The following is a 17305-nucleotide window of genomic DNA, read 5'->3' on the forward strand; positions in this document are numbered from 1 at the left end:
TTTCCTAAGAATGCCTGAAGCATTAATTACCTCATTCTTTATTCAAACTTAAAAACTGCAAACTGTTCTTCAAGCTCTGCTACTTTCTCTAACTTTGCTTTGCAGCCTCACTACTGCTCCTACAGGCAAATTCACAAGATGGAGATAACCTGGTCCATGCTCCTGTGCCTCCCTTCCCATTGCCTTAAATGCATGAAGCCCTTCAGGTTGGCATCAGCCTAAACAGTGGTAATTTCCAGTCCCATAACTTCATTCTTGCCCTTGCTGCCTATTCAGCAACATCATTACTGGAAACTAAGGCTCTATTCATCCAGTCTGAGAATATGTCTTCATTATCTTTAACCTCTATTCCCACTCTCTTTGAATAACAGCCTACTTCTCTTCTTGTTATCTTCTAATTTATTTGATGAAAGAGCCCTTTTCTTTAATCTCCAGCGTGAGGGTTAATTGAGCTTGCATTTGGACAGTTCTATCTTTAGATCCACACTTTTTGACCTCTAACATTTTGTTTTCTTTGCTCATCAGTCCTTTCACTCATTTTTTATATAACTGCTGTGTTATAGTCAAGAATCACTACTCTCAAAGAAAGGGCATTTTCCATGCAGTCAGATGATGCCCCCAGGTAATTACAGTTTGCTGCCATGAGTTAAAATGAATTTTTGTTTTCCAGAATTTATTTAACTACAGTAAAGCCCTGGGGATACACCATTTTTCTTCGTAAGTGCGTCTTCTGAGAATAACAAGGAGAACTCAAAGCCTGCATTGCCATAATAATTCAGAGAGCTGGACTGATTTCATAAAATGAAAGGAAATCTTTTCATATGCGTTCTTTTAAATTATCTCCTTAATTTATCTGTGTATTTTTCACTGAAAAATAATATATATTACATATTAGCCCAGTTTTGCCAAACCTAGAAGGATGAAAGGGGGATACTGACACCTTATAGGTTTCTTTAATATAAGCCAGGCCTATGAAAACCCAAAGTTTCTTAGGAAAAAATACACGCCTTGATGTATTTGCAGGAACTATGTAAAAGACACTCAGAAAGTGGCCTTTGCACTGCAGGTAAAGATTATCTCGTAATGCTGGAGGAATTTTTAAGATCAAGCACATTATCCAAAGCTTAAGCACAACTATTATTTTTCCTTATGATTTCATGTTTATTTGTCCCATACGCTACTATGAGGTTTAAAAACTATGTCTGTGTTTTTTTTTCTTCTGCTCTCCAAGAGCCATTAACACACGGGAAAGCAGGGAAGTGCTATAAACAACCATCTACTAAAGTAAACTAGACTTCTCAAATAATTCCAGTCCTCCATTAGAGTTTACAGTTTACTTTTGTTTGACCCCAAAGTTAATGGAGTCAACCACAGACTTTCCAATGGTTTTGTTGGGCTTTGGCTCTACCCCGACTTGAGCTCAGACGCTGTGGAGAAGAGGCAGTGAATTCCTACCAACTGCTTTGTCTTGGAATTGAGACCATTTTGCTAGATTTTCACAAAAATGTTTAGATAACTGGTTTAAAGAGACCTGCTTTCAACCTGTTCCAGCTTCACAGGGGCATGAACAGTGTACCACAGGGAACTTGGAAAATTCTCTCAGAGCTACCATAACCTTAACCAAGCAGACACTAGGCTAGCCAAAGGTACTGCAGAAATGTGTGCTTCCACCCAGCTACTGTGGAAGATTTATTGTGTTCACCTTTACTATAAAACTTATTCAATCTTCTCATTGGGTCAATCAATCAGAGGGAATAGAAGAGCAAACACTTTTGTCAACATATGCTTTAGAGGCGTGGAAACTGTTCTATCAGGCAAAGCTGGCGGGAACCCAGGGTAAGGCACCAGCATGACTTTAATGGGGCTCCATGATAAAAATCACAAAGCTAGACAGAAACAACAGCAAAGCAAGTGGTTTAGTCTATAGTGGAACTAATAATGTCTGGTTTTCTATGGAGTTTTCTCTCCTGGTCGATTCTGCAGCATGTAACAAGGTAAAACTACTAAATGATGCGTTTTCTGCAGTTGAGGAATTTGCAATTGCTCACTCCTCCTGACTTCTCTGGAGGCCGAAAAAAGATGGGTTCATGCTGTGACCTTTCTCTCAGGTGAGACACTAATGGGGTCGCTCCCTTCCACCTGGCTGAGAAGAAACACATGGGAACTTAATATCTGGAGACCTCTCTACCTCTGTTAGATTTATCTGAAATTCTGCCTCAATTAGCAGCTTTGAAAGCTAAGGGCAATGGCTTCAAAAGCCTTTTCTCATTAAACTAGGTTAAAAACCACTACTGTGTCCATGAGGCAATAATAGCCTGTAATTTGTTTCTTACAGTAGACTAGGATGAGGTTCAGGAACAATTTAACTGTTATCCTTTAGAGAAAAACATATTCCTAAAAGGCACACGATGAGACTAAAACCACAAACAATCCAGGATCTCTGTTAACGAGAGTGCTTCTAAATAAGTACCTAAGTTTAGTCTTCTATAAATGAGCGGCATTTCAAAAATGCTATGCATCCAGTAGTTTCCACTCACTTAAAACATCCCCACCACAGCTATGTTAACATCCATCCCACTGCACTGAGAATGAACCTGGCTGGTGTGACAGCATGGACAGGGAGAACAGAGCACCACACATCACAAGCCTAAGACCTTCCACGCTCACAACATGCATCAGTGGGACACTCATCCTCAGAGAGGCAAAGTGGTATTTGAACCATGCTGGTTCCTGCTGCTTGATAACATTCCAGTAGTGGCTACTTGACTCATTTTGCGCGCTGGCAATGACTTTCCAAAGTCAGTTGAATCTAAGTCTCTCTTTTATTCAGTGCAAAAAATAGGTATTTTTGCAAGGAAACGATGAATATCTTTAAGAACAGTATTCCCAACATATGCTAACAGCAATGACTATAAAAAAGGTAAAAGAGCACTTACTTTCCCAGTGGATTTGACTCCTTTCCAAATGCAGAAGAAACATATGACCCAGACGAGGAGAAGACACAGTGCTAGATCCCACTTGATAATACCAATATCTTCAATTCCCGTGGACAAGCTCAGTACATTGCGCCTGAATAGTTGAAAGGAAACAAAACAAGAGAGGGATGTAGGAGCTCAGCTGATGCAGGGTCTGGTTGTGATCTTTGAGAGTATATGATGGTCTATAGGGCAGCAGACGTAGGGGCAGATCCCTGCCCTTTGAACACTGCTTGCTCAGTCAGCACGGCTTGTATGAGCAAAGCTGAGTTTTGCTGCCCTGCGTCTTCCCTAGGTTTGTGGTACTCTTTTGTTAAATATATTGCACAGCATTTAATTTCATGCTCTTTTTAGCAGCCTGTGACCACCTCAGTGTGAGATAGGAAAGTACGCTCAAAGTTTTTTTTGGTGGGTCTCTTCCAACCTGGTGATTCTATGATTCTATGAAAGGGAAAGTAACCTAGGGAACTGTCATTCCGTGTGGTCTTGCAGAGCGAAGGCTGGAGCTGTTATTAGTTCTTCCCCTCATAGCCCCTACACACAAACAGTGCCTGGGTGTGCTGCCGTCTGCCCTGAGCATCATCACCACCAGGGTCTTGTTTAGCTAACTCCAGATATTTGGTAAACTTCCTTCTGTCACTTAGGTTAATAAATAAAATGTGATTCCTGAACTGGGTGTTAATGGACCAACATCAGACCACCAAAATACTCTGCTTCTGAGGGGAAAAAAATCACTAAGGCTTCTCTTGTTTGGTAACTGCCATGGGTCATACTGATTTAAAACTGTGTTTTTAAATTTTGTGCAACATACACTGTCCTCGCACGTTGGACAGATCTTGTCATAAACGATATTTGCTTAATGTGTCATACACATATGAAAGAACAAACTGTTTCTTACTGTTCACTTAATGAACCTACTCAACTCTGAAGAGTTTCTTGAAGGTTTTTTTTTAAGTGAAGGAGAATTCTGACCTCAGTCACAACAGAAGCACATTGCTCCACAACTAATGAAATGAACTTGCTACCTACAAAACTGTTAATTAAATTTTATTTTCAGACAGCTATAAAAATAGCCGCTTTCCTTCACCTACAGGAGCAAAGAGCAGAGACCACAGCAGTCTGGGCTGCTGTACCAGGGTCAGGCTCGCAAGCATGATGCGACCAGCTTTGCATGTGCACTTGGTACAAGACAAACCATGTTGCTTTGTTTCCCCCCTGAATTAATTAAAGTTTTGTAGGGTTTTTTTTTGCTGCTACCAAGGAAATAACAGCAAATGAAGTCACCGATGGAAAATCTGCAATTAGTTTTTTGAAAAAAACCTTGGATTGACCTGTTTAATAGGACTCAAACCCTGACCCATCTGTTTTGCTGTCTCTGCTTGCCAAATTCCCTTGGATTACCTGTGTGAATGTGTTCTCACACCAAATCCTTTATTCTCTCTGAACATGTCTGTATTTTGTTATGGGAAAGGACTAATGGCACCAGACAGGGTAAGTCTACCCTAATCAGCACAGCTATTCAACAGTTATGAGAACCCCCTCAGTAATGAATATTTGGCATAAAGTTGCAGTCCTGGTTCACCTGAGCCTAAAGAAACCAGAGAAAAACCCGCGGTGACTATACAAAAGAAGAAAATAGACTTATAAGATAACCAACTCCAGCTACAACCTTCATTTTTTTTTAAAAATAAATGGCAATTTCCCAATCTAAGGGGCAGTGCATATTAAAAGGGCAACTTATAGCGCCAGCTCTTAGGAAACCTTGAATAAGTAACAGTGAATGTGTTTTGGAGTAGGCAGGTCTATTAATGCATTCAGCTAAGATTTCTTTGCTTTTGGTTAGGGAACTAGAAGTAAATAGTCATCTCACCTACAGTTTGCCCCAGCAACCCCTTCAGGCTTTTCTGGGTGGGCACTCCAGGGGGTTACTGAGAGCCAGATATGTTACTTTTCTGTGGTGAGGCAGCAAATGCAGTAAGTGATGTGCTGGCTTTCTCTGTCCTGGGCTTTCTTGTTTCACAGAGACCAACTACCTCCAGGAATCCACTCAGAGTTAGCAGGGGAACCTCAGCATTCAAATTGATTCATGAAATCTAACACAATATATGTTTTATGGCAGAAGCACTCAACTTGGATTTGCAATATGCTGAAAATTCAAGTTCATACCTCACGATCTGAGCTACGCTGATCACTATTTATTTTTTTTATACAACTCACCGCTGCATAGATTCAGCCAAGCCCAGTCAACTAACTTCATGCCATTTATGCATGAAGTTGTTACTTATTCTAATTTATAGTCTTGATGCTTTCATTAACTGTCACTCATCTATAATCAATGGGACAACAGACTGCAGCTGAGTTTGTTGTAAACATGAGCTCTTGAACCTTATTCATACACTAGTATGTTCTAGTGAGGCGCAATATGGAAATGTAATAGGAGCCGTAACTGGCTCTATAACATAAACAAAAATAAAATGAGGAGAGTTATGCAATCCTTGAAGGATATTCCAGCTCGTTAATCAACTGAATGCAGACAGGACCTTTCATACAGGAAAGGCGAAGCACCCTTTCATCTTGGATGGACAAGAATAGCTAACACCAAAGCAGTACATACCAAAAACACCATTAGAAGCAGAATATGAAACTATTTTTAAAACTCTAAAGTTTGCCCCCAAAGGCAAAGAGAGCTGCCCTAGATTTGGTTTAGTTCTTGTGTTGCTCCCTTTGGGATTACACGCCACTAGCATGTGATGGTCTTTCTTGGGATTTGGACAAATAAAGCCTGCTGATTACCAAATATTTATAAACACTTGGTCAGCACCACACAATCAGAGGTTTTGTTCAACCATAATTACCTCATAACGCTTATCCCTTCTGTACGTGCATAAGCCTTTAAGGTTTTGGGCTTTAAAATAAAATCTTCAGAAATAAGACCTGAAGCATGTGATATCAAGAGGAAAGTCTCCTGATACAAAGCCAGATTTGCTTAACCCCCTTTTATGGCTGCTCAAGCAAGCATGTGATTTGCACAGAACATTAATTCAAATTAACTGAAATGTCAGGCTGTACTGTACGCCCAGCCAGGCTGAGAATGACACGTGCTATTCAGCAAGAAGAGGTTAACGCATCAGTGTGGCCAATTATATCTGGGCAATGGTAGTTTTGCAAAGCAATACTGATGAAGACAGCAGATAAATATCCCACAATAAAAATGGCATTGGATTTCAGAAACCGAATACTCACAAACCTCTAAATTAAATCGGAATTAATCGTGCCACAAAGCAGATGGATATAGTCACTTAGAGACTATTTATTGACCTGTCCTTTTGATGGGGCAGCTGGCTGCCTGACAGCTGGCATTGTCTATGATGGCAAAGTACCTGAAAGGTTTAGAAATTATTTTTATTTCAGAACTGTAACGAATAGTAGCATGGCTGGGGGAAACCTGGGGACACTAAATGCATGCATCATGTAACAGCTACATTACTTTAATTACAACTGTGCTGTGTGATCTCTGTCCTTACTTTAAGACACCAACAGTTGTTTATGCAGAGAGAACAGCTATTTTTAATACTTCTGTAAGTGCCATGAGTCCCAAAGGCAGTTCGCTCTGTTAAGTGCAGTTTGGTTCGTGATGAAACAGCAAGCTATGGACAATATGTCTGTGTCAGTAGTACTACAGAGCCAAACTCCTCCCTAGCATGACTCCAGGGAAGAGTTCAGTTTGTGATGTTTAAAACTGTTATTTAAGGACAGAATTTAAAGTGGCTGCAAAGTGCAAGAAGACTCGCCTCCACAAGTGCTAATCACTGAGCAACTTTTGCTCCAGCTGTGCAGTAGAAACAGTGAGCTCAAGGTGGAGTGAAGGGGAAAGTGCTGTGAGGACCACTGATTCCTCCAGCTTCAGGTACTTCCAGCCTGACTACAACCGTTAGGCTGTGTCTACAGGACTATTTGGTTCAGCTTGCGGGGGAGTTCTGAGGAAAACTGATTTCTTTAAGAGAAAACTTAGCTAAAAGCTCCACCCCAAATACAGTTCCATCATTCCCCCAACCCATGGACGGGGTGCCCTATCATGCCCTGCTATGCCATTACCCATGGGAAGCTCTGGCATCCTGTGAGATCCTGGAGCTCCCAGTCTGCCTTTTACAAGCCTATTCCCAGCTCCCAGCCCTATTTCCTTCTGCTATGATACCTTCAGTCTCTTGAAGTGGACATGCCACCTGAGGTCTCAGGGAGACAACCTGACCCATAAATCTATGCATTACAGGTGCAGAAGACCCTAAACTCATGGCTGCCACCAGGTACAAGAGGACTCCTGAGCAAAATCAGTGCATAAAACTGAAGATGAACACAGTGCTTTTGAAGTCCTGGAAGTGTTACTCTATTTCAACAAACTTTTCCAACTCCCGCCGTATTTACAAGGGAGGAAATTACCTGGGAAAGTATCAGTCATTCAACAGGTAACTGTCGTGCTCTTGGCACAATGCAAACGACAATCCTCACAGCCTGCACCCTGTCTCTAACACTGGTCATTGGTGCCTCTTGATGAACTGCTTGCCAAAGATCCAGTCTGCCCTTTGTATTTTGGCTCTTGTGTTACAAATTTTAGCACAGTTCACTGTTTTTTTCTAAACCTAATGCATGCCAAATATCTTCGGCATGAACACCATTCCTGGTGGGGCTATTGGCTGGCTCTTGCTTTTAAAAATAGAGAAGTAGGTGCAAGTTCATCAAGGACCAAACTGGACTTTAAACATGCTGAAAAAGCCAAGCTGAGTCAGAACCTACTCTTAATTGACCATCTGAGCAAGCCAATAAAAAAAAAATATTCCTAAGCTATTTGTAGATTCTTTGGATTTAAGTTTCCCTACAGGTGTCTTCCTCTGCTGCCATGTTTTGATGCCTGTATAAACACACAGAGATTTGAGGTCATGCCTGTTCAGAAATCAGGTTATGCAATCTAATTTAAAACTTCAAAAATAAGAGGGAAGTGGAAATAAGAAGCTTAGGCCTGACAAAATCCAGGCATCTGGCAAAACAGACTCCTCAGAGACTGCAGAGAAAAATGATGTAATGAAGATGACCTGAGAAACCTACAGTACAGGACAATGTCCACCACCTCTGTCAGTTTTTCTGATGAGATCAACGCTTGCTTCATTGTCAGACTGATAAGAGATGTTTTACAGCTTCACAAGGTATTGCAAATGCTAACAGCTGCAAAAGAAGGAAAGGCAACAACAATCATTTGTCACTCTTTCCATTGTAAATCCACACTATCAGGGCATCTTAAGTAATTTGTTTCTGTTGTCATACTGCATTTAGAGAATCCCAGCCAAGAAGGAAACAAGTTTTCTTCTAAACCAGAAATTACACTGGGTTGGAAACCCACTGGCTCCCTGTACACTCTAGGATGAATGCAATTATACATCTAATGCCTATCTCCATGGCCAGTCTGTCTCAGGATGTGCGAGAACTGGTAGCAAACATCAGTCAAACAACTCACACCCAGTTTTTTTTTCCTATCTACATTCCCTGTGGGGCTTCCATAAAATCTCAGGTCTGACCTCCAGCATGCTGCTGAAACACCCTGCAGGTATCACAAAGAGGGGATACTTACTCCCAAAATTCTGTGACAGGAGAAGTGAAGTTAGTGGCATTCAGTGACATCCAGAGTGTTTTGTTCTTCCTGAGAGTGTCTTCCACACAGGTCGGTGTGTTCCACTTCTGGTGGCAGTGTGCCCATGGCAGGACGCTCTGGAACGACTGGAACAGGTAGTAGAGTCCCCAGGCCAAGATCACGATGTAGTACACATTCAGAAGGGACACAATAACTATGGAAGCATAACCAATTCCTGGCAAGATGGAGAGAGAAAAGAAATACATGCAGACGTGACAGCCACAACTTGAGAGGGTGCCTTTAGATATTGTGGAGCAAGTGCTATTCCTGCTGTGTTGCAGACTTACACCTCACTCTACCACAACACAGTTGAAAACTCAACTCAACTCGATCACACATAAACATGGATCTACCATCATCTCTGACAAGCACGGGCACTCAGGGTTGAGTTTCTAACTGTGGTTTGCTGACATCAGAGGGGAGCTGTGGAAGACATCCACTCAATTTAACACTAACCTGGTTATTTCAGTGTTTTACTAAAAGCTAGTCAAGTCATTATGCTTTGCTTATTTGGAGCTACACCACTTCCCATCTTAGGTACCTCCTTGGGCAACATCATTGTCACCACATCATCCCCCAAGCCAGCTTCCTTGGAGGCAGCTCGGCCGGGCAGCCCCTGCACCACCCATACTTATTGACTGGGTCGGCTCAGCCTATGTGCAAAAAAAAAGAGAGACAGCCTTTGAGTGAGTTAAACATGAAAATTCCAAAGCTATCAGTGTGAAAGCTACTTTTTCTGCCTCAATTTCACTTGTGCAAAGGAAGCATGATATTTGTAGCTGTTATGGTTAATTAGATCAATGTTTAACTCTGCTATCAATATTTGATGATAAAAAATGTTCCCTGTTTGTTTTTATAAGCAGGGTCATGGGCAGATAAGGGCAGGTCCTACACAACTTCAGGAGGTGGTGGAATGCTGCTCTAGTGCAGGCTTCAAATAAATACCACAACAGTTCTCCTGAGCCTGGTATCTCTCTCCTAGCTCATCAGTTTAGCATCAATGGCAGATTCATCCCATGTCTTAAGTCAGAAGCAGTCACTATTCTTTAAAATACAAAATGGAAGGACTTTGAAAAGTCCTATTTGCTGAAAAACTTCTAGTATTTGGAGTTAACTTCCAAAAAGCTACCAAGTTTGCCATTTTTGTCTCTTACAAGGAGACAGAAAGCTTATGAGGTTCCCTTGAACATCCCTCCAATGGCTGCCTCAGCACCTGGGATATCTGCCTCGTATTTTACAATTTTAAACCTTATTGTAACAGGAGTCTTTATTATCAGAAATTATTTTTATGCCAGGTGAAAAGAACTAGAGGAAGTGTTATTTCTTCTGTGCAGCTGCATTTCATTCAGGACATTTAACTAGTCATGTTATTAGAGTGTCAGTTTGTTTTGATGGATGCCCGGGAGACTGTTATTTAAACAAGGAACGTTCCTTCCTCCTCCTCAAAAAAAGGCTTCATGAAAGTGAGAGGAGGAGGAAGAAAATGGAGCTAAAGCAGCACAATTACATCAACTTCAGCAGTGTTCTGAGTACTAGATGGGAGTGTGAGCCAGGGAGAAAGCCCTCACTTCTGCCTGGGGCGACATAAGAGGAGACCGATGCCAGGAACAGTGAGAGCGCCAGAGCTAGAGATGCATCAATGTGAAGTGCCCACTCTTTCCAAATGGGATTTGAAGAGTGCCCCCTCTGTTTAGTGTCATTATTCCAAATGATTCTGCCTACACTGTTTGTCTGTAAAAGGTAATCTATATGTAAGACAGGCATCCTCAGTAATTTTTCTAACCCGTCTTTCACTTTTCATTCTAGTTAACTTCCATAGCGGCATTGGAATAGTTCCTGTGAGTGGTGAATGACTCTTCATTCACTGCCATTCACTGCCAAAGGCCCTTGAAATAACATCAGACCAACACGTCTGTTTGCCAGAACCTGCTCAGTTATGATGAAAGTTCTGTTCCTGAATCCTACCACTAAAAGCCATCCAGGTTTTGGCTGTACCAGTAATAGAGGGATAATGTCAATAGGCTTTCACATGGCAGAGTGAGTTTGATTTACAGACATGAATAATGTTTTGAAGATGCTTTCCGTAGGGCCATGTAAAATGCTCTAACTTCCAAAACATCACCTGGTCAGGTTCCTAAGAGTAAAATATGCAATTGCCTCTTTAAGGCATAATATGCAATTTCTTTCTTGTTTATTGGCAGTTCTGACAGTTAACAAGATGATAGCATCAAAATCAATACCTTACATTGTCCTTCAGACTCTCTGACTTCTACCATTCCAGGAACCAATATCACACCCCCAATTACTACAGCAAATTGCTGAATTAATGGACATGAGGGCAACAGTGTTGCTGCATATGGTTTACAGAAGTGTCTTTAAACAGTAAAGCACAACAAGATGTACTAACCAGTGAAAATAGGGCAGATCTTTTCCCAGCACGTAATTCCACCTTCGGAGGTATACTGTCCTAGCACCACCTCCAGGAAAAACACGGGAAGACCTCCCCCAAACAGGAAAATGAAATAAGGTATAAGAAATGCACCTGTTGAGAAAATACAATAGTACAAAACTGAGATGATGAGTGACCTTACACAAAATAATCTAAAAATCGGTAACAGCTATACATAAACAAAGAAATATACTTTAGTATCAGTATTCAATAATATTATTCTGAAGTGTTTTTGCTCATATTCAACCTCTGCAAAAGGAATGGGTATGTAAAGCTGGGAAGGACATTTTCTTACCTTTTTAAAGTGAAAACCTGCAATAGCAATGGGGTTAGGCACACAACAGCTTCATGTGGCTCAGAATGTTCTTATTCTGAAATCCATTGGTCTAAAATCCTACTGGTCTATATTAATAGCATACCGTTTGGTTAAAACTCAGGCTCAATTTTAGCAGAAGTTAAAGAGCAGAAAAGGTTCAGCAGTATAAACTGCTGTTGGTTTTCCCCAATTAAGTTTTATCAAAAACTACTAAGTAATAACACAATCTCTCCCAAAGACTAGTGAAGAAGGCAGAAAACAGATGTGCGACTATTCTTTTTCTTTAAAAAAAAAGGATGAAGGCACTGAAAAACAGTAAAAGCAAGGTAGAGATATCGATTGATGAGAATGAAATGAAGAAATACTCACCTCCGCCATTTTTGTAGCAGAGATACGGAAACCGCCAGACGTTGCCTAAACCAATAAATCCACCAGCCACGGACAGCAGAAAGTCAATCTTGCTCGCCCACTTCTCCCGCTGGGGCGGCTTCCCTTCTGCCTCATCCTCAGGCCGTGTCCCCGGGCTCTTGCCAGGGGAAGGTTTGAGGATATCCTTGTGGAAATCTTTCAAGCACTGAAGCTTTTCCTTTGTTGCCATATTTTTGCTTTCTATGTAAGAAAAAAAAAAAAAACACCCTGGGTTTATTAAATAGTCGTTACTGGCAGAGCTCTCTAACACTGAGAGAACTATTTAACTAAACTCAGTTCCACATAAACCAATGCTGTTTAACAAGCTTGGATACAAAAATAAATCTGCTGTCTTCGCTGACCAGGAGAAACAAACCACCCCTGGACTCTGCAGCCACCTCTTTGCAGCTAATGCAGTGTAGAGGACAGTAAAGGTTTGACATAGGTGCCTACCTGCTGGCTGCAGACAAAAAGTGTATAAAGACTGCAGACTGCATCAGCAAACAGCACTACTGAGCAGAAGTCTCCTGCTGTTCCCATGCCCATAATAAGGAACAAATCACTGCATCTGAATCCTTCTCAAACGTTTAAGTGAAATACAGCAGGACCGTAAATCTCACCTTTCCAGATAAAACCCAGTTCTCTATTTTCCAATAACCTGAGCCATCCTGTATCATTTATTGCCTGCAATTTCCTTTCCCTTAAGCAATATAAAGCTTTCAGAAAACTATACATTCATAAAAACTGGAATGGAAAGTAATTTGTCCTAATCAACCTGCAGGAACTAAAGGAATCTTTTCAGTTTATTCCATTTTTATAACTGCACTGTTTTCCCTTGACATCAATAAAGGGACAAAAAGAAACCTTTATATTCAATTATTGTCTTATATGCACCTATGCAATTGTTTGCCAAGAATGATGGCTCCTTAGTTAATTAAAAAGTCAGTGGCAAGAGTCACTGATGCAAATCCCAAAGCATGTTAAACCATAGCTGGTTTTACAATTTTTATAAATAATTTACGATGTTCAAAATTCACAGATTGTGTAAAAATAATAACAGAAAGAATTACTCTATCAAAGTGCCTTTTTATTTGAGATTTCCTAATGAAAACAATTTAGGAATAACTTGTAGGTTTTTTAACTCAATCTCAGCACATGAGGCCAATGCATTCCCCACGTAACCCAAGTGACTTTAGCTGGATCTGACCAGTTATTTTTTCATAGTGTTCTGATGCTGAAAAGCATGTGCAATTTTCACCAGAACCAGGCAAACCAGCAAGTTTATTCCAGACCACAACAATTCCTTGCTTGTACATGTCATTCCAGGTACACAGTCATAAAAAATCATGCGACAGATTATCCCATTTGATAGCTGCAAGTCTCCCTGGTACCTGCTTGCTGGTTTTGATCTCTAACCTGATTTAGCTTGTGGCAGTGACCTGAAACCAGAGTCGACACTGGCTCTGCAGGAAGTTTTTAATCCGAACACGATTTTGAGATAGGTATGAATCACTGTACCCGTAAACCTTTTCATCCATCATGGAAACTTTCAGAAGGCTAACATTTTTGAAAACCACAGCAGATCAATATTTGCCCCACTGACATACTGGTGGCCCTTGCAAAGCAGTTATTGCAACAGCAGTTGCCTATCAAGCCATGATCTAACACCAGACTTTAATCTTCACAATGTTAATCATTATGACTTTCTCCTGTTTTTTAAAAAAGGCAGCTGCTGACTGCACAGAACTGATATGAGGAACTGTCATACCTCCTGGTCAACAGCAGAGAGAGCTCACAGAAGGAGAAAGTTAACCACAGGGTGATGGACCTTTACCGCGCAACAGCAGTATGAGGTCAGGGCACACATGCCTCTAAAATATCTCATATCAGTTGCTGTTAGAGGCGTGGTACGAGATGAAGCAGTGTAGTATCTGAACAAAAATGACAGGGCCAGCTCTATAATAGCCTTCAGGCACTCAGCCTCTTCAGGGAATTAATTCACAACAGCTAACGTGTTCCCAGTATCATGCAAGGAGATTAATAGAGGTGCCTCTCACAGTAGCCTCAACCTTGCTGGGATCCCCGCATCTCACTCCATGCCTTATGCAGGTACTACCCTGTATACTTCCCTGGATTCACCTCTGAGGAAGAAAAAAAACCTAAGTAGGTGTAATGGCTTTTCTTCAAAGCAGCGGTTGATGTCCTGCTCTCATTGCAACAGCAATCGTGCATGGAGAAAGCCCAATTCCACTTTCTTTTGTTACTTGTGCTGCTTGGATGGTTATGACTTGGAGAAAGTCATAACCATCAAGCAACAGGCTATTCTGGGCTGAGGAATGGAGTGCATTCGGACTGTCTCTCATGGAAGCTGTTCTTTATATGGGTTACTGAAATATTCATCAACAGAGGAAGAAAATGTGCAAAGAAAAGTTAACTCACACCTTATGTTTGGGGTACGCTCTTGTTTTTCAGACAATTTTTTTTGGTGAACTGCTGTGACAGCCATAAACCTGCTTAATAGGGCACAGAGACAAATACATTTATAGATCCCTGTAGGATTAACTGCTCCCCATAGGGATTGATCCTGGAAATACTCCGAAAGAGAACACGGAGGACACGAACAACCTTTATTTTAAAAGCCTGAGGAGACCTGTGGACATTAGTCACCTCCAAGATGAAAGAATCTACCAGGACTGCAATTTTTTTTTTTTTTTTTTTTTACAATCTACTTCTATCTTATGGCACGGAGTTCTTTTTTTTTTCTGCCAGCACTAATCTTCTTGCCTACAGATTTACTTTGACCCAGGTGTTACTCAGTTCTACACAGAATTTGCAGTCCTGGCCAATTGATGGCATTCTATAAACCCTAACTCTCTGTGGGGGAAGGTGGTCACCCTGTGGTTTGTCCTAATTACCTGCACACAAAGTGTGAAATGGTGACTTCTCAGATCCCTACTTCGTAGCTGCATGGGACTGCCTTTTAAAAAGGGATTTCTAATTTGTCTTCAGACACCCCAAATTAATGGTCACGCTTGAAAACCTAATTACTGAGTGTAAATTTTGTTTCAGTCTTAGCTGGAGTGTGAAGGCGGATCATGATCCTTCCCTTCGCCTGCAAATGGCAAATCTTCAAGGTCATGCGTCCTTTTGTGGTGGCTGTTTCTCCATACAAATGCCAGGAGATGGATCAACCACCATGACTCTGTTTCATGTCTAGCTCTAGCTAGCATGGCACGGTAAAGTTACCTATCCAGTGCCTGTTCAAAATTACTAACAGCCCAATCCTACTGTGTATCTCTTAACTAGTCTTGCTAAAATCCCAATTGTGTCTCAAGGGCCAGCAGCTGTGGCTGGCAGGCACGTATCGTTGACCAATATCATAGGAATTGACGCTAAGAGGCCACCTGGGACTGTGGTCCCAGCCCATGTCACGTTCAAGGGATGTCAGATTTGTCCCCCTTTGCTGCCAACCATTGGTGTCCACCCAGCCATTCCCAATTACAGGAACTGTCTACAAAGGCTGCAAGGGTGGGGGGTACGGGCGATTCTCCTTGGCGAAGAAAAGCCAAGAAAATCAAGTTTGTTTAGTGAAAGGCATTGTCTTTTTCCTTAACAGGGTTGGAGTTTCATTTCCTTTAGTTATGTCCCACTGGGTGAGGTTAAAATGGCTCTTAATGGAAATAGTCTGGCAGAGATGCTGAAACAATATGTTGTCACCGCCCAGGTCAGAACCAGAGAATAATAGGTTATTTTTACTGTATCACTTAGTGGGGATGGTATCCGAGATCTAAGACCATCTGATTCCCCCAAGGAAATATATTGTAAGAAAATGCTCTTACAATTATATAGTGCTAAAGGAGCGATCCAAGTCTGAGGCTGACGTCTGCCTCCCGCAGACACACGTCTGCCTTCCAGGAGCCACATCTGCCTGTGAGAGTACCCCCTCCAGGAAGCTTCAGATGGCCCCAGGAAGCTCTGGCTTCATCTGATGAACTTAATACAGATAAACAAAAAGCAAGAGTTGAGTCTGCCATTTACAGTGTGCTACCAGGCTGAGACCAGCCAAACAGCTGGAGTCTGACCCAAAAGCAAGGGGAGAAAGGAACCAGACTGGGGCCAGGCTCAGGATCTGCTCTCATACGCTGCTACAAACCCTAATTAACTGTGGATTAAATTATCGACTGTCTAATCGATGCTGGTAAAATGTGGAAAAATAGAACAACAGAGCAAGCATTGAGCTTCTTTAGCAACTGTTCCCTGACGTGACCAGGAGCACCTCAAGGGCTCCTCTCCTTCCACAGCAGAATCGTACATCTGTCCTTCAGAAACAAATTTCCTCATGTGAAATACTCTGGCAATAACCCAAGCTCTCTTCTGCTGCCCATGACTAATTAGCCTTTGGTGCATAGCAGAAAATAATGAAAGATTAGCCATAAGCAGAGAGCTTTAGCAGCCAACCTGGCTTGGACCATCGACTGTCTACAGCTATTGTATCTTTGCACGTACAGCCTGCACCTCAGATAACTCATACCCTTTAAAAAATACTGGCATCGAAACGTAATCCTTTGAAACACGCGAAAACTGAAGGGCAGGGGAAGGGGGAGGCACTGGGCAGAGGGATCAGACAAGGAGAGACACAGATCGGGGAAGGCCACCAGCCCAGACAGGACCTGCTGGTTGTCAGAACAGACACAACTCACATTACAGCTGAACACTGACTTTTTTTGACAGATAACCTACGGATTACACATCTGAAAATACACTGTTCCATTTCTGCCTTGGGATTACAGTAATGATCTGCTCCAAGCTTCTTACAGGCAGAGACAGGCAACCAATGCAAGGTAACATCTTCTAGGAGGAGCCCTGAGGACAAATTGACCGTGGATGCTACCTCACTTAATAATCTTTAAAAATGAAGTCTTCAAAACAGTGGTTTTCCAACCCCTGGTGAAAACACGAAAATCAAAGTCTGCCTGTACACATAAATATGCATTTGTAAATATTTACGCATGCTAAAATGCACGCCCTGTCTTGCACCTGAAGATCACAAACCACAGCAAAGGAGCTCCTTCTTTTTTTATGTCAATGCATATAAACTTTGAATAGGGATACGACATACTGGCTTAGTGACTAGAATCATAACTGAACATTTGTTTACTGCCTCCATCTTCCATTAGAAAACTAAAAGCAAAGTACCCACTTGGAGTGTCTCTGACCTTGATGGGAATGCTGCCTGAGGAATGACTGTACGGCTGTATTACAGATTTTGGGGACTGTTTTTTGCAGTGTGATGCATACCACCACTACCTCTGCTTTCAAGGGCCCTTTTCTGCTACATTCAGCCTGTGCAGGCTGTGTATCTTGAGCTTCTCAGTGTTCTCTCCTTCTCTTCTCTTCTCTCTCAATGGCTTTTGAAAGACATTTGTTTGTCAGACTGTAATTAATTTTTCCAACGCTACTGAAACTCGCTGCCCCCT

General features: G+C 41.7%; 1 protein-coding gene across 8 annotated transcripts in view; it reads right to left on the reverse strand.

Annotated features, from left to right (window-relative positions):
• The window catches only part of SLC6A6 (solute carrier family 6 member 6), a 120599-nt gene that overhangs the window by 21392 nt on the left and 81902 nt on the right, over window positions 1–17305 (reverse strand). For all 8 annotated transcript variants that reach the window (XM_069865769.1, XM_069865767.1, XM_069865770.1 and 5 more), the window contains 4 exons: window positions 11790–12029; window positions 11063–11197; window positions 8596–8830; window positions 2937–3069 (listed from right to left, as the gene is read on the reverse strand). In XM_069865769.1, coding sequence (XP_069721870.1) covers window positions 2937–3069; window positions 8596–8830; window positions 11063–11197; window positions 11790–12018 — 732 coding nt within the window. In that variant the 5' untranslated portion in view covers window positions 12019–12029. The remainder of the gene's footprint in view (window positions 1–2936; window positions 3070–8595; window positions 8831–11062; window positions 11198–11789; window positions 12030–17305) is intronic.

Source organism: Phaenicophaeus curvirostris, chromosome 11 (genome assembly GCF_032191515.1).
Source record: "Phaenicophaeus curvirostris isolate KB17595 chromosome 11, BPBGC_Pcur_1.0, whole genome shotgun sequence".
NCBI lineage: Eukaryota > Metazoa > Chordata > Aves > Cuculiformes > Cuculidae > Phaenicophaeus > Phaenicophaeus curvirostris.